This window comes from Mixophyes fleayi, chromosome 11 (genome assembly GCF_038048845.1).
Source record: "Mixophyes fleayi isolate aMixFle1 chromosome 11, aMixFle1.hap1, whole genome shotgun sequence".
In the NCBI taxonomy this organism is placed as follows: Eukaryota; Metazoa; Chordata; class Amphibia; order Anura; family Limnodynastidae; genus Mixophyes; species Mixophyes fleayi.
The window spans coordinates 17,251,009-17,273,131 of NC_134412.1; the positions used below are offsets into that span (position 1 = coordinate 17,251,009).

At 42.2% G+C, this 22,123-nt stretch overlaps 3 protein-coding genes across 5 annotated transcripts in view; all 3 read left to right on the forward strand.

The window, feature by feature from the left end:
• TMEM145 (transmembrane protein 145) overlaps positions 1–14,153 on the forward strand; it is a 39,847-nt gene extending 25,694 nt beyond the window's left edge. The window contains exons 8-15 of the mRNA XM_075191050.1: positions 2,345–2,413; positions 2,499–2,579; positions 4,497–4,575; positions 6,220–6,313; positions 6,416–6,588; positions 7,696–7,816; positions 9,311–9,502; positions 10,634–14,153. Of these exons, the coding sequence (XP_075047151.1) occupies positions 2,345–2,413; positions 2,499–2,579; positions 4,497–4,575; positions 6,220–6,313; positions 6,416–6,588; positions 7,696–7,816; positions 9,311–9,502; positions 10,634–10,870 (1,046 nt within the window). The 3' untranslated portion in view covers positions 10,871–14,153. The remainder of the gene's footprint in view (positions 1–2,344; positions 2,414–2,498; positions 2,580–4,496; positions 4,576–6,219; positions 6,314–6,415; positions 6,589–7,695; positions 7,817–9,310; positions 9,503–10,633) is intronic.
• LOC142107415 (uncharacterized) lies at positions 10,996–14,153 on the forward strand. Its single transcript, XM_075190846.1, has 3 exons — positions 10,996–11,001; positions 11,338–12,303; positions 12,368–14,153. Exons 1-3 carry the CDS (start codon positions 10,996–10,998, stop codon positions 12,488–12,490), a joined length of 1,095 nt encoding a protein of 364 aa, XP_075046947.1. The 3' UTR covers positions 12,491–14,153.
• Positions 14,154–17,549: 3,396 nt separating this feature from the next.
• MEGF8 (multiple EGF like domains 8) overlaps positions 17,550–22,123 on the forward strand; it is a 46,643-nt gene continuing 42,069 nt past the window's right edge. For all 3 annotated transcript variants that reach the window (XM_075190681.1, XM_075190683.1, XM_075190682.1), the window contains exon 1: positions 17,550–17,649. The gene's annotated coding sequence lies outside the window, so the exon portion shown is untranslated. The remainder of the gene's footprint in view (positions 17,650–22,123) is intronic.

Consider the following 22,123-nt stretch of genomic DNA (forward strand, 5'->3'; position numbering starts at 1 on the left):
TTGACGGCCTTGTATGTTAGTAGAAGAATTTTATATTGGATTCGTTGAAAAACAGGCAGCCAATGTAGAGACTGACAGAGTGGCTCAGCAGAGGAAGGTATACATTTTGGTATATAATTTGGTTACATCCTATGCGTGATATACATTTTGGTAGTGGGTACAGCCTCTTGTACGCTTGAGATTTGGTGTTTGAGTAACATCCCGTATGTAGCATCGTTCTGCTAAGCTGTAACGATTACAGTGTACCTGTGACCTACTCACAGAGGAAGCAGCCATTTTGTGGGTTGGACCAATATTCACCAGTGACATCACTGAAGCCCGAGATAGGCCGCATCCTAGTACCCCAAAAATGTCTGTCAACATTGTGCCGAGTTGTAAATAGGGGCACCCTTAGAGTGATAGTGTAATATTTTAAAATAAAATATATATTAATATATATCTAATAAAGTATTTATTTTAAAATATTACTCTATCACTCTAAGAATGCCCCTATTTACATTCCATGCTTTCTTCCCTTTTCTTTTGTTAACATTGTGCTGAGGTAAATGATGCGCTTTAATCCTATTGTGTTTCTGTCACTGATAAAATCTCTGTGTGAAAAGAGGATCTAACAAATGTGGAAAAGCAAAAAAGGAACAAACACGAGAAGAAGAAAAATTAATTAAAATTAAAAAAACATGCCAGAATAATGAAATTTTGTGAGGAAAGATAACATGTCATCATCTGTCTGCGTGGATCATCTAGATCTATTTTCATCTGTGTGGTTGCTGTAGTGCCAGCACACTTAAAAGTCTTCATTTGTGTTGAAGGCACCAAGTGCAGGAATAATATATATTGTTATAGGATCACCTTCCCTTCGTCAGATATTCAGTGCACACACTAACACTCTTTTTGTACCATTTCCAATCACAGAGCCTCATAAATACCATGGGGGGTAGATTTACTAAAGCTTCTAAAAACCAAAAGTGGAGATGTTGCCCATAGCAACCAATCAGATTCTAGCTATCCTTTATCTTGTACATTCTAAAGAATGCTCGCTAGAGTCTGATTGGTTGCTATGGGCAACATCTCCACTTTGGCAGATATTTTCTAACAAGGTCCTTCTTTATGGACACAAATGTACTTATGTGCAACTCTAAATCAGGTCCATAATACTCCACCTGAAAGTACTTCCATAAGTCACATGTAAACCCTTCTCAGAAAGTAGTGAGACCCATAAGGAAGGTGCTAAAATAGCCCAATTAATCATGTAGATCAGAAGGTTGGTGACTTGGTACAGGGTAGATCAGAAGGTTGGAGACTTAGTACAGGGTAGATCAGAAGGTTGGAGAGTTGGTACAGGGTAGATCAGAAAGTTGGAGACTTGGTACAGGGTAGATCAGAAGGTTGGAGACTTGGTATAGGGTAGATCAGAAGGTTAGAGACTTGGTACAGGGTAGATAAGAAGGTTGGAGACTTGGCACAGAGTAGCTAAGAAGGTTGGTGACTTGGTACAGGGTAGATAAGAAGGTTGGAGACTTGGCACAGAGTAGCTAAGAAGGTTGGTGACTTGGCACAGGGTAGATCAGAAGGTTGGAGACTTGGCACAGGGTAGATAAGAAGGTTGGAGACTTGGTACAGAGTAGCTAAGAAGGTTGGTGACTTGGCACAGGGTAGATAAGAAGGTTGGAGACTTGGCACAGGGTAGATAAGAAGGTTGGAGACTTGGCACAGGGTAGATAAGAAAGTCGGAGACTTGGCACAGGGCCTCCATTAGGAAATAGACATCCAAACTATCAATGTGATCCCTGTGGTTTTGTAAGCGTCACAACATAAAGTTTTATTTTAAACGTCAATACTGGTCTTATTGTTTCTCTTACATTTAGTGTGTGCTGCAAAGGAGGAACAGTTTGCAAGCAAGGCAGGGAGATTAGGGAACAACAAAGGAACTGTTCTTCCAAAATAGGGACTGTTGAGAGATAGGATTTGCTAAATGACAATCAGACTTGTGCAATTCTGGTAGTAATCTGCCAGAAGAGGCTGCCTTAGTCCCTTAAAAGCTTTCGATGACTTCCTATACAGTTAGCTATGAAAGGTAAGTAAGAAATAATGGAAGTGCTCTGCCTCCTGCTGGCCAAAAAGTGTAGTGCTGTAGTTATGCCTTGATATCAAGTCATATGCAAAATATCCAGGTTTCTTGTAAGAGTAATGTCGTCTCTTCACTGTGAGTGTCACCGATTGTGGATTCTACACTCTGAGTGTGTCACAATATGTGCAATCTATAGCTGTATTGTACGGCCGTATGATTAATGTGCTACATTCAAGTGGGTTAGTTGAGTGACATCTTGCAACACTCCACTTTCAGATATACTGCGAGGACGCCAACTTCTCCACACTACTTATAAGATGTTCATGGCAGCAGCTGGAGTGGAGGGTGAGTTAGATGCCCCCAAAAATGGGAGAGTCATCAACGTCCTATTGCCTGTCTCAAAGTATCTAACAGCTTGTGTTTCCCCTAGTACTCAGCCTGGTCTTCTTCTGCATATACTGGGGTCAGTATGCACAGGATGGGGTGGGCAGCCCCAGCATCAAAGTACTGGGTTGGTATAATTTATATATATTTATAGTTTGTGACATGTACATGGATTGTATGTGCTGGGACTCATTGTATGACCAAATGCATGTATTGGGTGCCACACTGCATAGTATGTTTATTATTGTATGTATTTTTAGAGGGGACAGTCACATTACTGTCATCCCCCATCTTTCTGCTTCTATATATGCAGAATATATGGCTCCACCCACTTTACCTTGTTCAGAGTGTTCTATGATAGAATGTTGAAGTGAACTCTTGATATTTGTACAATGGAGAAGACACGTGGATACCAGGATCACCTCATGTGACCGCTACAGAGTCCAGTTATGAATAATAGTTTTGTGCTTGAATTGTATTCATTTATTTCTGAACGCATTGGGGGACAGTTATAAAATCGGGTGCACAGTTAGCTGTATAATAAAAGATCTGTAAGATCCAGCTAGATGCTGGAAGTCATTTCTTTTTTATTAAAAGGTATTCATGTTCAATGTAAAACTACGAAATAGAATGAAAAAGCATCTCAGAACACAATACACCCATTCATGATAGAATGGCATCTCCTCACCTAGGTACAGGATCAACCAAGTACATTCAGGTTGTCATATACCTATATAAACACTTACAGATCATCAGAATTTCACACACCTTTTCAACTTTATCTTAAGCCCTGCTGCTTAAATATGTTAACATATAGGGGCTGATCAGGGGCTGGCTGGGCGGAGGGGCAGGGGCTGGTTTGGCAGGGGGGGACAATCCCCCCCCGGGTCAGTTCTATATTGGTCTGCCTTGGACCAAGTCAGTGGGCCTCCTGAGTTCTGTTCCTAATAAGCGGCTGGGCAGAGTCTCGCCCCCCCTCTCCCAGGCTAAAATTTACCACCCAGCTCCTGGGGCTGATTTAGGTGCAAATTTTGCCCAGGTGTAGAATTTGCAGCTGAACAAACCATGTTGCACAAGGGGTGCGTACGTAAACATTGTACAGGGGCAAACGCAGGATTTGCAGAGGGGGGTTTCCACACCATGCTATCAGTGGGCGTGACCAGCATGCATGGGGGCGTGGCTATAATTTTAGACAGTGCTTGGCTGCTCTCCAACTCTTCCTATCCCTATAATATACATGGGCAATGTTGCGTGCACTACTGTTAGGTGCATGCAGCTCTCCCTTTTCAAGCAGAGCCGTGTGAAGCGGGGGCAGGGTCTAGCCACCTCAATTATGCAGTGCCCCAGGCTTGGAGGGGGTTTCCAGGCACTAGTAAACCCCCCTCGGTTTGCCTATGTTGTACTGTATTCTGCACACATTCTGGTCAGCTCTATGTGTACACTGCATTTTAGTATTGGACTAGGCTGAGGTTTATGTTAAGGAAGTGAAAGCAGACCTCTGATTGGTTGCTATGGGTTACAGCACAGTTTCTGCCGTTGCCTGTGCACCAGGTTCAGGAATGGGCCCCAATGTTTTGTAAGTAAGTTAATACTATTCTGACATTTGTATCAGCCTGAGACACAATCAGGGTTAGTCTCCTTCCAGAACTGCGCAACCATGTTTTTATGGCAGTGTGAGCAGGAACCAGCAACGACTGTCAATATGTCATACTTTAATACAGAAAGTGAAACAATGATATTTTATCTTTCTATTAGATTTTTGTGATTTGTTCTATAAAATCTAAGAAAACTTGCAAAATGGTGTACTTTGTGTTTGTTTCATTGCTCAAAATAGCCCTTTAATGTTACAAAAAAAAAGTGTTGTTTCGTTCAGCAAATTTAATGACTTCTAATTAGCTTTCCGTCATTTGTCATTGACAGTAATGCAGCGATCAGTCGATTAGACGTTCACAGAGCGCTGATGTATTGTTAGCGTAATGATACATAGACGTATATGTGATATAAGATCCATGTGGGTATTCTCAATTCTGTGTCTCTCTTACAGCAAAGCTGCTCTTCTCTGCCAGTTTCCTCATCTTTTTGCTGATGTTGATCTTGCTTGGGAAAGGATTTACCGTGACCAGGTAAGGAGACGACATTATTATTATTATTATTATTAATATTTATTTATAAGGCGCTACAAGGCATCTGCAGCGCCGTACAGAGACAAACAAAATCACAATACAATGGGAGACAGCACAGTACAGTAAACACAGCAACTCAGTACGCTCAATGCACAGCTAGAGAGGGCGGGGAAAGGGGAGGGAGGATCCGAAAACGACGGGGCCCAAGAAGGGGGGCGCGGAAGACAGGGAGACCCCCAGGGGGGAGGAGGGAGCGAAAGTGGACGTGGGGTGGAGGACCTTTCAGGAGGAGGGCTAAGTAGCTGGAGAGCAGAGTTAGAAGTGGTGGAAACAGGAGGAGAGATGGCCCTGCTCAGAGGAGCGTACAATCTAAGGGGAGGGGTGGGACATGAGATGTTATCCCGGCTAACGGACATATAATGTAAGGTCCAACCCCAAAGGCCAGATACTTACGGACGCTGGTGGTGACTTGATCATTGTAACGCTGACACTTTTCTGAGTGCTTGACAAACTTGTTAGTTGCGCTCAGAACTCGCCAAGTGTTTTTTAGTATTTATTATCATTTATATAACATCAGCCATATTACACAGAGCTGTATAGAGGATTCTGTAATTCACATAAGTCTCTGCCCCGTTGGACTAACAATCTGAATTCCCTAACACACCCACACAGACTAGTGCCCATTTTTGTCAGAAGCCAGTTAACCTACCAGTATGTCTTTGAAGTGTGGGAGGAAACCGGAGCACCCGGATGAAAACCACACAAACACAAGGAGAACATACAAGCTCCACACAGATAAGGCCATGCTCGGGAATTGAATTCATGACCCCAGCACTGTGGGAGCAGCAATGCTAACCACTGTGTATTTTATGCACAGTAGACATTAATTACATCCCATTGACTGAGTTTTATGGGAAACATTAAAAAAATATGTTTAATATTTTTATTAACAGGTGGCATTAATTTAAATTTTTGGGGGGACTTCATATTCTACATATGTATTGGACTTATCCTGCAGTGTATTGTCTGTTTCTTTAGATCCGCTCCTTTTTGAATACGAACAAGCATATGGTCGATTTACGTGCAATTAAAAATACAAGAACGCACAACACAATACGTTAATTTTGCGTGCCTTAATGAATCAGGGCCTTTGAGTGTAAGAAGAAAAAATAAAAGGATGGGGGAGGACTGTCCCTACGCCTGACTTTTTTCAGACTGACATTAATGAAACATTGCCAGCAGAAGTGGACTGAGCAGCGCTGGGCGTGGTAAAACACGGAGGGGGGGGGGGTATCCGCAAGGTCACGTGGACTCCATATAAGTAACCGTTTATGATGGTGTTTGCTTGTGATTATCACTCAAAACTGAGTTGTTCTTGTTTTCAAACTTATCCAATTGTTCAGTACAATTTCTCTTACTCTGAATACCTAACTGTACCTGCAAATTATTTTAAAATGAAACTATATACATCTCATGCACAGTATTCCACAAATCTAATTAACTACAAGTTAAGACAGCTCAGCACAGCTTTAATTCCTTATATTGCTCTTCAGAACTATGTGACCTCAAGTCCATTCTCACTACCCCACCAGCCTGCTCTGTCTTCCCCCAGGGCACCTCCAATATATTTTATTCTTGTTTCAGAGGTCGTATTAGCCACCTGGGCTCCATCAAGTTATCAGTCTACATGACACTATATACAGTGACCCACACGGTGCTATTCATACACGAAGCACAGGTAAGATTCACAACACAGTAATAAGTCATATACATTATTGTACAGTTCTCGGCTTTCTATGAACACCTACAATCCAGTCATTTACTGCTTGTTTCTTCACAGTTCTTTGATCCAGCCCAGGTCCTGTACACGTACGAATCCCCCGCAGGATATGGGAATATTGCGCTGCAGTTTCTTGCCTATATATGGTTCTGTTATGCTGTCCTAGTGACTCTCAAGCACTTTCCTGAGAAACAGGCCTTTTACGTGCCCTTCTTTGCAGCATATACACTCTGGTGAGTATGAGTGTGAGTCGGAGGACAGTAGCAGCACTGGCTGAGTTACGTGAAGGATTCCTAATTGAATATAGTACAATGAAGTAATTAAACGTCTGATTTTTTTTTTATTTTTTTATTATTAAGTTAATTTACTGGCTGCTGCACAGGTGGAGGGGTGAGGCTGGGTCCAGGGGTTGTTCTGGTCTTTTGGGGCCAGTGTAAAGTCTGGTTGATGTAGATTTGGTGAAGGAAGTGTGACATGAAGTAGAGAAGCTGTGTGTATTGTTCAAACCTAAGTGCATGAACAGATAAGAATTTTATCTTTGTCACTCTCTGGTATAGGTGAGAAGTGTCCTTACCTGGCAATCACAGTGAAAGATATTATTGTTAGTGATGCCAGAGGTTGACAAAGATATTTTTCACAGCTGTTTATAAATATATGTACAACCCTCGTGTGTTATAGAATTATAATTTTGATCTGTCTGTCTCACGTGCCTCTGTTATTAATTGTTATTGCATTTGATTTGTCTAATTATCATTTATAGTAGGACAAGGTACGTTAGTTTATGGGGTCTAGAGTCCTATTTCGTATAAGAAGACACAAAATCTGACAGAACTGAACATTGATGTGACGGGATATTGATGAGACAGAACTGGACATGGATGTGTGAGGACATGGATGTGTGAGGACTGGACATGGATGTGACGGGACATGGATGTGACGGGACAGGGATGTGACGGGACATGGATGTGACGGGACATGGATGTGACGGGACATAGATGTGACGGGACATGGATGTGACGGGACATGGATGTGACAGGACAGGGATGTGACAGGACATGGATGTGACAGGACAGGGATGTGACAGGACATGGATGTGACAGGACAGGGATGTGACAGGACATGGATGTCAGAGGACTGAACACCTTACAGCGTTAGTTATCGCATATGACAGAACTATGAAACAAATTGCATAAGATTAGGTATCTTGATTAAAACCACTACAGGAACATTTCTGAAGACTAGTACATAGGAATGATAGAATCTAATTGGCTTCCTTGACTTACAGCAGCTTTTTTCCTGTGCGCCGATTTTCATAAATGTCCCTGTATGTTTAACGGCAGGTTCTTTGCAGTGCCTGTCATGGCTCTGATTGCTAACTTTGGAATCCCTAAATGGGCGCGTGAGAAGATCGTGAACGGGATCCAGCTGGGAATCCACTTCTATGCACACGCGGTTTTCCTGGTGAGTAGGACACTTTTCCCATAGAAAGCAGATGTGTCCCTGTAACCGGGACAAGGAATTGTGGAGACCAAGTAGTTTTTGGTACATTAAGGTGTATTTTGCTGCTTAGAATACATGTGTTCCTCATTATTGTATCTTAAGTCCCTGAGTACCCCCATCAGCTCGTGGTTTTATTATATCTACCTGTGGGAACAGATCATCATCATCACCATTTATTTATATAGCGCCACTGATTCCGCAGTGCTGTACAGAGAACTCATTCACATCAGTCCCTGCCCCATTGGAGCTTACAGTCTAAATTCCCTAACAAACACACACAGACAGACAGACACAGACTAGGGTCAATTAGATGGGATAATTACTGATCAAGCGAAAGAGATATAACTCACTTGAGTATGATTAATGAAATGAGCTGTTGGGGTTACTAAGAGCAATCTCTTTCTGCTCTGTGTCATATATTTGTTTGCCAGTCTAGACCTGACCACACCCCTGATGATGTCATGCCCTGCCTCCGATGACATCACACATATCACTTGCCACTAGGCCGTGTCCCCAATCTATTTAATTGTAAAAACACTGTTAGGGGTAGCCAGGTGGTTCAGTGGTTATCACTACTGCCTCACAGCACTGCATAAGTTCGATTCCCGACTATGGCCTTATCTGTGTAGAGTTTGTATGTTCTCCCCGTGTTTGCGTGGGTTTCCTCCGGGTGCTCCGGTTTCCTCCCACACTCCAAAAACATACTAGTAGGTTAATTGGCTGCTATCAAATTGACCCTAGTCTCTCTCTCTCTCTCTCTCTCTCTGTGTGTGTTAGGGAATTTAGACTGTAAGCTCCAATGGGGCAGGGACTGATGTGAGTGAGTTCTCTGTACAGCACAGCAAAATTAGTGGCGCTATATAAATAGCTGCTGCTGCTGCTGTTGATGAGGGCTTTGTCAAAATATTAATTCTTCATGACACCATCACCACCATATTTTTATTTGTACAGAATTAATGAGAGCCGCATGCTTGTTTGGTGTGCGGGTGTTATTAAAATCGAAATATGTAGTGAGAGCATTTGTGCAAACTCCACTTCTCCTCTAAAGACTGCAAAAGGGGGGGAGCTTTCCAAACTGATCAGCCCAGCAAACAGGCAAAGTTTAGTTCCCCCTTATTGTGTGGGGTAACAATGTACTCAGTGAATCACTGCACAGTGGGAGAGAGAGGGGAACGGATGTATACAAGTGGGTACAAGGAGCCCTGGATGAAGAGTGGTTATTGATCATTGTAATTTTGCTGCAAACAATAGTGGCTGCTTTGTATATAATTAGCTGAGAGAGCGTTCGCCATGGCTCACGGCATGTGGCAGGGAACAAGACAAGTGATATCACCAGATGACACACCGAACCTGCACATTACTCCGTTTTCCTTTGTGCCAATTCTCCATATGCAGTTTTTCCATCTCCCATTGGTTATACTACTTGTCCTATTCCTTTCTTCTGTCGCCTCTCAGATAATCACTAGGCCCTCTGCAGCCAATAAGAATTTCCCCTACCACGTGCGCACGTCTCAGATTGGAATCATGGAGCAGAGCACAGAGAAGTTTCCCCATCACGTGTATGGAAATGTCACATTCATCAGCGACTCCGTTCCCAACGTCACTGAGCTGTTCTCTATTCCCAGCAGCAACGGGAACTCCGGAGTGGTGAGGAGTCACAATGATAAGTTTCATTAATTTTTATCATGCATCATGTTTACTGGCGCGGGTGACTAACCCCGCACACGGCGTAGGTATTAAAGGACCGCTAAGTCTAAAATGCTGATTGCTTTGTACAAGAAGCTTCTACTGACGTTAGAAAAATTCAGGATATTTAAGTTATTATTATTATCGTAGATTTGTAAAGCGCTGTACAGTAGGGAAAACAGGACATACATAAAACAGGGACATACAACGTAGCCAAAATAAATGCAAACATGAAAACAAAGGGTATGGAGGACCCTGCTCATTAGAGAGCTTACATTCTAAGGGGAAGAGGGCACAGCTGAAACAAGAGGAGCGAGTGTGGCTCAGAGTGGAGATTGGGACAGTTTTGAGGCTGCATTAATGTGGGTAATATAGGTGGGCTCTAATAAAGAGATGGGATTTCAGAGAACGTCTATTTTTTGAAGATTTGAAGGCTCTGGGAAAGCCTAATTGGGCGTGGTAGGGAATTCCATAAGTGGGGGGCAGCACTGGAGAAGTCTTGTAGGTGCAAGTGACAGGTGGTTACCAGAGACGAGACAAGGCGGAGGTCAGAGGTAGGTCTAAGAGTCTAAGATGGCCGGAGGGAGAGCATTTTGATATGAGATTTGAGATGTATGAAGGGGTGGTGTTGTTGAGGGCTTTGTAGGTAAGGGTGAGTAATTTGACTTGGATTCTGGAGGACACGGAGCCAGTGTAGGGATTTGCAAAGTGATGGGTGAGATCATTGAGGGATAGTTTCCTGTGCACCAGAGTTCCTATCAAGTACGTCTATTGAGGTACAACGCATGAAGTCTTATAGAGCTAGGAAGGACAATTTATGAGGGTCACTTATCAGTCTATACTGAAATTTACATCTGTGTGTTTACCTATGGGCTGGTGTCTGCCAGTATAATGTAGAGGTAGGCAGACTCTTGCAGTCTAGCAGTTGTGGAACTACAAGTCCAAGAATGCCCTTTAAACAAAATACACTGTATAAAACAGTGTGTACTCCTGCACCTTCATTTAATGTTCCACTTTACCGTCTCCCTTTTACCAGCTGGTCCTCTGTATGTCCCCGTTTTACTCTCACTATTCCTTCCTTCCTCCACTCAGATCAATAAGCCAGTGCAGTATCCCGTGACCCTGGGCCAGTGCTATTCCCAGCTGACCTCTGACTCGCATCATCTGATCAGTCCTCCATCACTGAACGGAGCTGCTGGAAACCAGAAAGTGCCAGTGGGGGAGACCCAGCTCGGGGGGCTCCAGCAACTGCACGCCCCCCAAATCCATCATCAGAATGGATTCCCTGAATATTTTAGTATACGCTCATCGGGCCCTCAGCCAATGTAGACTGGAACGAGAAGACGACAGTCCTTACTGAGATGAGATGGACCCTGGGAAGCCCAGACGTGGGCTGGATGTGTGTGTGTGTGTGTGTGTGTGTGTGTGTGTGTGTATACAATATGTAAGAGGTAATGGAAGTGGGTGTTTCTTTATAATGACATTTCCATGTGTATATATTTTCATACTACTTACGTATGTTTGTGTGTGCATGAGCAGGACGTCAAATAGTTATGTGCCTACATCTGTCAGTATGTGCCTCTGCCTGGGGTCTTGTTTTTCACATAAGCAATGTTTCCGTCTTCCCAGATTCTGTCAGTAATGTCCCTTATTCATTTCTATTGATTTTAGTTTTCTTTCTGTACTAATTCTATTTTTTATTAGTTGCTTAAATATCACTTTTTATATCTCTCTTGTGGTAGTATCCAACTCCTGTCGTGTAGTTTCCTAGATCACTCCCATCCATCTGTCTGTAGTTCCTGGATCTCTCCATTCAATCTGTCTGTAGTTCCTTTTATCTCTCCATTCCATCTGTCTGTAGTTCCTTTTATCTCTCCATTCCATCTGTCTGTAGTTCCTTTTATCTCTCCATTCCATCTGTCTGTAGTTTCCTGTTTCTCTCCATTCCATCTGTCTGTTGTTCCTTTTATCTCTCCATTCCATCTGTCTGTAGTTACTTTTATCTCTCCATTCTATCTGTCTGTAGTTCCCTATATCTCTCCATTCCATCTGTCTGTAGTTTCTCATATCTCTCCATTCCATCTGTCTGTAGTTCCCTGTATCTCTCTATTCCATCTGTCTGTAGTTCCCTGTATCTCTCCATTCTATCTGTCTGTAGCTCCCTGTATCTCTCCATTCCATCTGTCTGTAGTTCCCTGTACCTCTGCATTCCATCTGTCTGTAGCTCCCTGTACCTCTCCATTCAATCAGTCTGTAGTTCCCTGTATCTCTCCATTCCATCTGTCTGTAGCTCCCTGTATCTCTCCATTCCATTTGTCTGTAGCTCCCTGTATTTCTCCATTCCATCTGTCTGTAGTTCCCTGTACCTCTGCATTCCATATGTCTGTAGCTCCCTGTACCTCTCCATTCAATCAGTCTGTAGTTCCCTGTATCTCTCCATTCCATCTGTCTGTAGCTCCCTGTATCTCTCCATTCTATCTGTCTGTAGCTCCCTCTATCTCTCCATTCCATCTGTCTGTAGCTCCCTGTATCTCTCCATTCCATCTGTCTGTAGCTCCCTGTATCTCTCCATTCCATCTGTCTGTAACTCCCTCTATCTCTCCATTCCATCTGTCTGTAGCTCCCTGTATCTCTCCATTCCATCTGTCTGTAGCTCCCTGTATCTCTCCATTCCATCTGTCTGTAGCTCCCTGTATCTCTCCATTCCATCTGTCTGTAGCTCCCTGTACCTCTCCATTCTATCTGTCTGTAGCTCCCTGTATCTCTCCATTCCATCTGTCTGTAGTTCGTTTTATCACCATTCCCTCTGTCTGTAGCTCCCTGTACCTCTCCATTCTATCTGTCTGTAGCTCCCTGTATCTCTCCATTCCATCTGTCTGTAGTTCCTTTTATCTCTCCATTCCATCTGTCTGTAGTTCCCTGTATCTCCACCATTCCATCTGTCTGTAGTTCCCTCTATCTCTCCATTCCATCTGTCTGTAGTTCCTTTTATCTCTCCATTCCATCTGTCTGTAGTTCCCTCTATCTCTCCATTCCATCTGTCTGTAGTTCCCTCTATCTCTCCATTCCATCTGTCTGTAGTTCCCTCTATCTCTCCATTCCATCTGTCTGTAGCTCCCTGTATCTCTCCATTCTATCTGTCTGTAGCTCCCTGTATCTCTCCATTGCATCTGTCTGTAGTTCCTTTTATCTCTCCATTCCACCTGTCTGTAGTTCCTTGTATCTCCACCATTCCATCTGTCTGTAGCTCCCTCTATCTCTCCATTCCATCTGTCTGTAGTTCCCTCTATCTCTCCATTCCATCTGTCTGTAGTTCCCTGTATCTCCACCATTCCATCTGTCTGTAGCTCCCTGTATCTCTGCATTCCATCTGTCTGTAGTTCCCTGTATCTCTCCATTCCATCTGTCTGTAGCTTCCTCTATCTCTCCATTCCATCTGTCTGTAGTTCCCTGTATCTCCACCATTCCATCTGTCTGTAGCTCCCTGTATCTCTGCATTCCATCTGTCTGTAGTTCGTTTTATCACCATTCCCTCTGTCTGTAATACATCTTTATCACTCCATTTATTCTGTCTGTAGTACCTGTATCTCTTCATTTCATTCTCTAGTTTGCTGTATTTCCCTTTCCGTCTGCCTTTTGTTTCCTGCATCTCTCCGCTCTCACTCTAGGTAATTTTGTGCACCTGATGTTTGCTGTTTTCTCTTCTTTCTTCCAACATAATTTTCTCTGTTCATTGTAGTTTCATTATAGATTCTAATGCTGAATAATTTTCCCAAACTGGCGCGTTCGCTTCTCCAAGGAAAAACAGTGGCACAAATGGGATGGGTGAAAGAGGGGGGTATTATGGGTACGAGAAGCAGTCTATAGAGCACATAGGAGTTGGACATTGACATAGCTATGGGATACTGTAAGATACTGTATTACATATGAAATGATCTGAGGCATGTTTTCTAACCATCTACTGTGTTTCCATATGTAACGTCTGATTGAGTTTTGCTTATTTTTATAGTGATTTTTTTTTTTATAGTGAAATGAAAGCACCTAGGTGCAATACAGTTGCCAGTGGCTCCTTTAAACTACTCCCTGCAATGTTACAGATGGTGTCTAGTTGTACATGTACCCTCTGTTTATATAGGAAAAACCAAGTGGTCTGCTTGGGATAATTCTATAGATGGCATGCTAGCCAGTGCATGGGTAAAGAAACACGACCCTGCATCGTCACCATTCAAAGATCATTGTCCGCTGTCGCTTTTAACCTTTAAGGTGGGCCTGTCACCTACACATAGTAGAGGCGGATATTTTGTTGGCTGAAGCTAGGAACTTCGTGGGCGGGAACCTCAGTGACATCACTGAGACCTGAGGTTCCGCCCACAAGGTACCTGAGTCTCTGTAACAATGGCTGGCTCCACCCTCTGTGGGTACAGGGTCTACTTTAACCCTTGAGGTGCTGTTAGAATGGCAGCTTGCCATCACGGTCTTTACAAGTGTATCGCAAATAACTTTAGGAGGCCTCTTATACCCTGCTCTGGCAGAACCTAGCGCAACATACTGCACAAAGAAAGACAAGGGTGTTAAATGACTTGCATAATAAATCTCATTTTTATATTTAAAAGGTGTGTGTAATTCATTTTCAGGGATAGCCTCATACTCATACAGAGGGCTTAAGTTGTCGAAGGAAAACCAAGAAGCATAAATGTAAGGGAAAAATGCACTGATCAGTTTTCACATAGGTTCTGCTAAGTGGCAAAGTGAATTTGAGCCATTCTTTCCCTTTTCATTACAGGCAGCTAAAAAAACGACATCGCACATCTTTAAGACATTGTTCTAGGAGGTATCTAATAGATGACAAAAAACTCAAACGGCAGAGCACAGCATGTCAGTTGCCTTGTAGCGACTTCAATAGCCAAGCCTTTTCAATACATCCACCAGTCCATACAGAGAGCAGTTCTTCAAACTAGATAGCGAACCTGTCACTCAGTACAGATAAGATGCTTCATGATAACCCAAATTTATTTTCAGAGAATAATAGCTGCATCTGTATACTGTAACTATTTTACTTGTATTAGGGCTTGTTCACTTGCTGAAGTCGTCAGGATATAGTGCATTATAGAGATACATTGATATTTATGCTTTTGTGGCATATACTACACACATGGACATTTATAATGTGATGCAGTCCTAATTTCCTCACTGAGAAAGGATCAGAGATCAATGGATGTTTATGTCGTGCTATTTACTTGGAGTTTGTTTTTTTTGCGTGTGCATTAGCTCCTAAAGGCTGTGTATGGAAAGCAGCAGTGGTCGAAATGGGCTGGTATACGGTGGTATTCCTTACCACTACTTCTCCTTTAATTGTAAAATTATCACATTTCAGTCACTTTCATTCCCATTACACTTACCGCCACTGCTAGACTTCAACCACTGGAAAGCAATAATACTGCAGTCTGTGATAATGTAGTCAAAGGGATGAGGTATTTCCTAAAAGGAGAACTAATGAAAGCTGAGTTTACACGAACAGAAGGTGCCATATTTTGTCCTCTTCAGTGCTAATGTGAGATATCTGTAATAAAAGGCTATTCAGAAAAGGTGCAAAAATACTGGCACACAATAGCTTTTTTAAAAAAAAGTGCAAATATTCCTATTTCTTTACAACACACATATACATCGATCAGCCACAACATTCAAACCACTAACCAGCCTAATATTGTGTAGGTCCCCCTTGTGCCGCCAAAACAGCTCTGACCCCACGCGGCATGGACTCCTCAAGACCTCTGAAGGTGTCCTGTGGTATCTGGCACCAAGACGTTAGCAGCAGATCCTTAAAGTCCTGTAAGTTGTGAGGTGGGGCCTCAATGGCTCTGACTTGTTTCTCCAACACAACCCACAGATGCTCGGTCAGATCAAGATCTGGGGAATTTTAGGCCAAGTCAACACCTTGAACTCTGTCATGTTACTCAAACCATTCCTGAACAATGTTTGCAGTGTGGCAGGGCGCATTATCCTGCTGAAAGAGGCCACTGCCATCAGGAAATACTGTTGCCATGAAGGGGTGTTCTTGGCCTACAACAATGTTTAGGTAGGTGATACGTGTCAAAGTAACATCCACATGAATGACAGGAACCAAGGTTTCCCAGCAGAACATTGCCCAGAGCATCACACTGCCTCCGCCATCTTGCCTTCTTCCCATAGTGCATCCTGGGGCCATCTATTCCCCAGGTAAACGACAGACATGCACCTGGCAGTCCAGATGATGTGAAAGAAAACGTTATTCATCAGACCAGACCACCTTATTCCATTGCTCCATGATCCAGTTCTGGCGCTTACATGCCCATTGTAGGTGCTTTCTGGTTGTCCTTCCTTGGACCATTTTTGGTAGGTACTAACCACTGTATACAGGGAACACCCCACAAGACCTGTCGTTTTGGAGATGCTCTGACCCAGTTGTCTAGCCATCACAAATTGGTCCCGTCAAAGTCACTCAGATCTTTCTGCCCATTTTTCCTGCTTCCAACACATCATCTTTAAGAACTGACTGATCACTTGCTGCCTAATATATCTCACCCTTGATAAGTGCCATGGTAACGAGATAATCAATGGTATTCACTTCACATGTAAGTGGTTTTAATTTAGCGGTTGTTTAGATCACACAACCACATTTTTGAGCTGGCGCTGGAAGGTGACAATGATTCTACTTTCATAGGACTGTGGGTACGAGTAAAGCCATCTTCTTTTTTTTAGTAAAACCATCATTTAAAGTCCTGCCTACTATCATTTTAGGACCATCCCGTGTTTCCTTCTACAATGCTGCTTGCTCCATGGTCCTTTTATATCTAAATTATGTTACTTTTGTGTGTTTGAATGTTTTCATTACATGTCTTGTCATATAAATGCACATATCCACATCAAACGTGCCTGGATAGTATAAAGCTATAGGATGACCTACGATCACTGGTACCTCCTGACCACCAGAGAAAATGGCTTGTTACAAAGATATGCCACCATAAATCCCCCCTCCGATCCTTAAATGTCATTTAAAAATCTGATCTCAAGTTGACAAGGACTCGCACCTTCCATCGACCTCTCGTTCTGAGCTGCAAGACATCGGCCATGATGGACCTGTACTGAGGAACACACGGCCTCCTTCAAACATTTGGTGAAAAAGGGACAGTAGATCCCTATTGGAAACACGATATCTGTGCACAATTATTATTATTTATTTTTTTTTAATTATTTTGGTCATCTAATTGGAATAAACAAAAATTCTCCAAAAAACAGTTCATGATCCCTTTGTCAGACATCTGAATCCTAGTAATGAATTGTAATGAGAACGCATCATAGCTACCATTTTGTAAAGTAAAAAACCAGACCCATCTATTGTCATATCCTTAACTTACATAAAGCAATTTTACCTTTATATTTTTTTAATTCCAAGCTTGTTGCCAATGTTATTAAGAGGGTAGAAATATAACCATGATAGGCTGGTATATTTCTCCAGAAAAGGTGGCGCCCATGATTAAAAGGACAATATTTCTGAAAAACCTCTTGCTGTGGTCTCACTGGGGCTGATACTTTGTAAACATCAGCAGCATTGGTGATCCAGGTACATTTGAATAAAATAAAGAAGTAAAATGTTTATTGTAGATGTTATGGGTCTATTTTCATTGTTATTGCTTTAAAAGTAGTCCTAGGATAGGAGACACCCTCACCCCCCCCTGGTTCTGTCACTGATTGTACTAATCTACTTATCTTCAAAATGTCAACTTGACCATAATTACTTATAATTCAATTCTCCTCCACTAGACTGTGATTATATTATAGAGACAACCTCTGTAGAATTATATTCCCCATTACAGACAGCTATAAAGCATCATTATTATTACATACTATATAATGCACAGAGCCAGACCAAGGCACGATACAGAAAATGGGAATTAAACCACTATAAGCCCAGACACCCAGGTTATACCCAGCTGGTCGTGACGTCACACACAGTGTCCGTACACCATCCGTACAGGGGGCGGGGTCAGCGCATGCATCCGGTTGAACCGTGAGAGTTTTGTTTCCGGTTCATGTGAGACTACAGAAGATAGCGGATTTATCTGCAGGAGGTTAGTGAGAGAGGCTGGAGGGTGCCTGGGTGTAGGGAGGGGGGCCTGGGGTGGTGCACCTGAGAGGTGTCTGCAGGTAACATTGTATTGTGCACAGTATTACACTGATGGATAGAGAGGTGTCTGCAGGTAACATTGTATTGTGCACAGTATTACACTGATGGATAGAGAGGTGTCTGCAGGTAACATTGTATTGTGCACAGTATTACTGGATGGATAGAGAGGTGTCTGCAGGTAACATTGTATTATGCACAGTATTACTGGATGGATAGAGAGGTGTCAGCAGGTAACATTGTATTGTGCACGGTATTACTCTGATGGATAGAGAGGTGTCTGCAGGTAACATTGTATTATGCACGGTATTACTCTGATGGATAGAGAGGTGTCTGCAGGTAACATTGTATTGTGCACAGTATTACTCTGATGGATAGAGAGGTGTCTGCAGGTAACATTGTATTGTGCACAGTATTACTGGATGGATAGAGAGGTGTCTGCAGGTAACATTGTATTGTGCACGGTATTACTCTGATGGATAGAGAGGTGTCTGCAGGTAACATTGTATTGTGCACAGTATTACTCTGATGGATAGAGAGGTGTCTGCAGTGTACAGGGGTGAAGAGAGCTAGCTGTTCAGTTTTGGGTGGAATTAGTGGATATATGTGCATGTACCAGTTGCGATCGGTGGCAGAAAGTGTTTGAACTCTGAGATTGAATGCAGACTGGTTTGTTAGAGGATAGTCACTTGGAATATCCCATTGGAAAAAAAATGGGCAGTTCCCATAAAACGGGTTGTCAATAGGTGTTAATTACAAATTAAAATTGTGCAGTAAACCTGCCCATACCAGACACTAACTTTTATTGACTTGACGCGTAAGACAATGGAAGTTAATTGTTGAATGTTTGCTATCAGTCACTACATATTTGTACAGTTGTTGAATAATACCCTCTAGGTGGCTGATTGTGATTGGAAATGGTCAAGCTTCAGCTGATACTGCCCTCCTATCTCTCACATATTGAATTAAGCCGGATATGTAGTGTTAATGTACACTAATGCCCACTTCAAAGCAGTAAAGGTGTAACCTTATTATAGGCTCTGTTGAGACACAAATATTGCTGAGCAAGTATCTTTATTCACACCAGAAATCTTCTACAGTTCACATCATGATGCGTTGCCATCACAAGTTTTATTCTGGTTGCTCATTAACCAAAATTAGATTTATAGTGTAAAACTGCCCATACGTTTGCAATATGATTATCCGTTCTGGTGTTTTGCTTTAAATTGACAGAAAATTGCACCTTTGGGTCCCAAACAACCAGCATTCACAACTAACATCTCTTTTGGAATTGAAAAGATGTTGGTCAGTCGTGATTGATAATTCAGTCAACCTCATTTTGACGGTTGTGTGTTTCAGTGCCTGACTGGATTTATGTGCTCAAATGTACTTTATTATTTACTCAAATTAATGGAATGGGGCTCATTAGTGGAATGGGGCTCCCACTCATTAGTTAGGAACCATGGGGTTAGACTGGGTACACACTACACTCAGTTTCTCCTGATGCAATATCGTTAATGACTTTATCAATGACTGAAAGTCCCAATCAGCAGCCGATCCGTGTACACGATTATGAGGTTTACCTTCAGATCTGTGCTCTTCATCTGTCCTAATTATCGGCTGAAAAGATTGTGACTCTTCACAGTCCATAGAGATGTATGGACACTGCCGGTCGTGCAGGCAAACTGCAGAATTGGAACGACATTGTTCCAGCGATGAACGATGAGCTTTAGAACGATAATCGTTTGTCGTTGGAGCGTACACACTAATGTGATATCGGGCCGATAATCTGGTGAAAATCCTGTAGTGTGTACCCAACCTTTGTGTCATTACTCGCGTAACCTCCTTCTTCTAGAACTAGGGGCCTGTCTGTATTGAGACCAGAACTACTGCTGTCTAGGAATTGTGATCTTATAGGGCCACTAAAATAGAAGTTATCCTATGTAAAACAGCCAGGTGTGACTTATAAATATGAGATTTGCACTAGTCAGTTCAGAGCTGATTAGTTGCTGTAGGTTAGTGCAAATTTTGTACTTAAGTGCAGAATTGGCAAATAAGTTTTATTGAGTTTGCATTACCAGTATAACTGAGTGTAAGCTCTTCTGGTATCATTCAGTACTACCCGAGAGACAGACTCCACTTTCCACAATTTTATGGTTCACAATGAAATGTAACCTTTATTTTCATAAAATAATTAATAAAACTCTGCCAATTAAAATAGCGAACATATGTGTTCTAAAGTTTGGAAGCAAAGTGTATTCAATGGTACATTTTTAACAACTTTTATTTAATTTGTCTCCTTAGTAAAGTCCTTTTTATTTCTATAGTATTTATAGTAGTGTTTTTCAAACAGTGTGAGTGCAGTCACACTCTTCATACAATGTGCCTAATGTCAGTCATACAGTCAGTGACCAGGAAACATGTGTAGTGCATGATTGTAAATGAGTGATAGAAGGATGTAACACACCACCTGCAAACGAAGCAATCCATGTACACTTGATAGAAGCACAATATACACAAGATACAACACAAACCAGCAAAGCTTATATAATAGAAAGAAAATCATTGTCCCGTTTTATTGTCAATGTTACTTTATTGGAATTTTTTCCAAAAGTTAGTTAGGGGGGTACAGAAAAAGAAAGGGGGGGGGAGAGAGTACATCAAGGAAAGGGGACAACACATTTGAAGACTAACCTTAAGCCTTTTAACGCCACATTTCAAGCAGGCACTTTAATCATCATGATAATTTATTTATATAGCGCCAACATATCCCGTAGAGCTTTACAATTGGGGACAAACACAGTAAACTAATAAACAAACTTGGTAAAACAGACAAAGGTGAGAAGGCCCTGCTCGCAAGCTTACAATCTATGTAACAAACACCCAGTACAGCTTACGGATGGGGGGATTCATTTAAACTTGACGTAGGAGGTTCTGCCGTAGGACTCAAAGGCGCGTTGTTCGAACCTTCCCCATCTGTGGGATACTCATACCATTTCATAAGAGGGGAAGAAGCAGAGGAGAACTAAGACGTGCTTATCGTTCCCGTTTCAACGCCTTTGTTGGTGGGGAACTGTGTTTTCCAATTCTGGGCCATAATAGCTTTTTTTTTTTCGTTTTTTTTTTTTTGGGTAGTCTTACGACTATAAGCTAAACGTGGGGGGTTCTTTCCAGACATATGTAATCATAATTGTATTCCCAAGAAATTTACGGACACACTAGAATATGTGGAATGGTGCTGAAAATGTACATTAATTTTGGTAGCAACACCTTGTAAACTGCTGTATTTCCCAACAGGTAGACCTTGTGGTTAATCCAGTTGTTGGTTAAATTAGTTGTAAGGTTAGTCTCGAAGATATCTTCAGTGGAAGGTGGGTTCTGTATTCCCAGGTAGGATGGAATCCTGCTTCTGTGTAGAATTATAATTCTAGAATATCATGTATGGCTGACAACAAAGTTTCCAGGCTGGTCACAACTAATAATTGGATAATAAATGGAGCAAGCCAATCTGCTGGTGATTGAGGCTATAATACTGCTCGTACAAATAACTAGAATATATATATATATATATATATATATATATCACGCATAGCTATCTTCTATAATGCAGCTTGCAATTTACTTGTTTACTGATATGTTTGGAATCCTATTATCTGCTGAATTCATACAGATGTGGACATTACTACATAACAGCACGTTACACGGTTTCTATTTTTTTTGCTGAAGGCAGAAATGCTTTATAAGGTAACCTGATCCTTAGCAGAAACATGCACGTCGGTGGTATTAATTCACCACCTTAAAGTGGACGTCTCGCACTTCATACAACTGCTCATCACACAGATATCAACATTTATTTATATAGTGCCAGCAAATTCCGTAGCGCTTTACAGTTGGAATTTGAACATATGTTACATTTACTGTATTACAGCTGTATAGTTTCTTCTGTATTCATCATTTTACATTCCAACATGAAGTTAGCTATTGTCTGGGCAGCTATGAGTCTGTATGAGGTAGTGGTGGCACATGGTCAGTGTGCGGCAGGGCCGTCTTTCCCATAGGGCACAATGGGCAGGTGCCCGGGGCCCCTGCAGCCCAGGGGGGCCCGTCGGAGGAAGCAAAAAAAAAAAAAACCTGGAAAAAGAAAAGAAGAAAATACCTACCGTGCTGTCAGCTGGCGATCCGGCTCCCACCCTGGTCTCCTCCTCCGTCGCGCTCGCAGTGCATGTCTGACGTGACGTCTTCACGCCCGCCCGACATCCATTGCGGAGCGTGCCGGAGGAGGAGACCAGGGAGGGAGTCGGATCGCCAGCTGAGAGCATGGTAAGTATTCTCTTCTTTTCTTTTTCCAGGTTTTTTTTTTTTGGGCTTCCTCCGACGGGTCCATATATATATATATATATCATTTTTTTTAGTATATATAG

Bases quoted from the DNA above. Each gene is read 5' to 3' on its own strand.
- LOC142107415 (XM_075190846.1), top strand. The intron at 12,304-12,367 runs CTCTCCATTCCA...AGCTCCCTGTAC, and splicing joins CTGTCTGTAGCTCCCTGTAT to CTCTCCATTCTATCTGTCTG.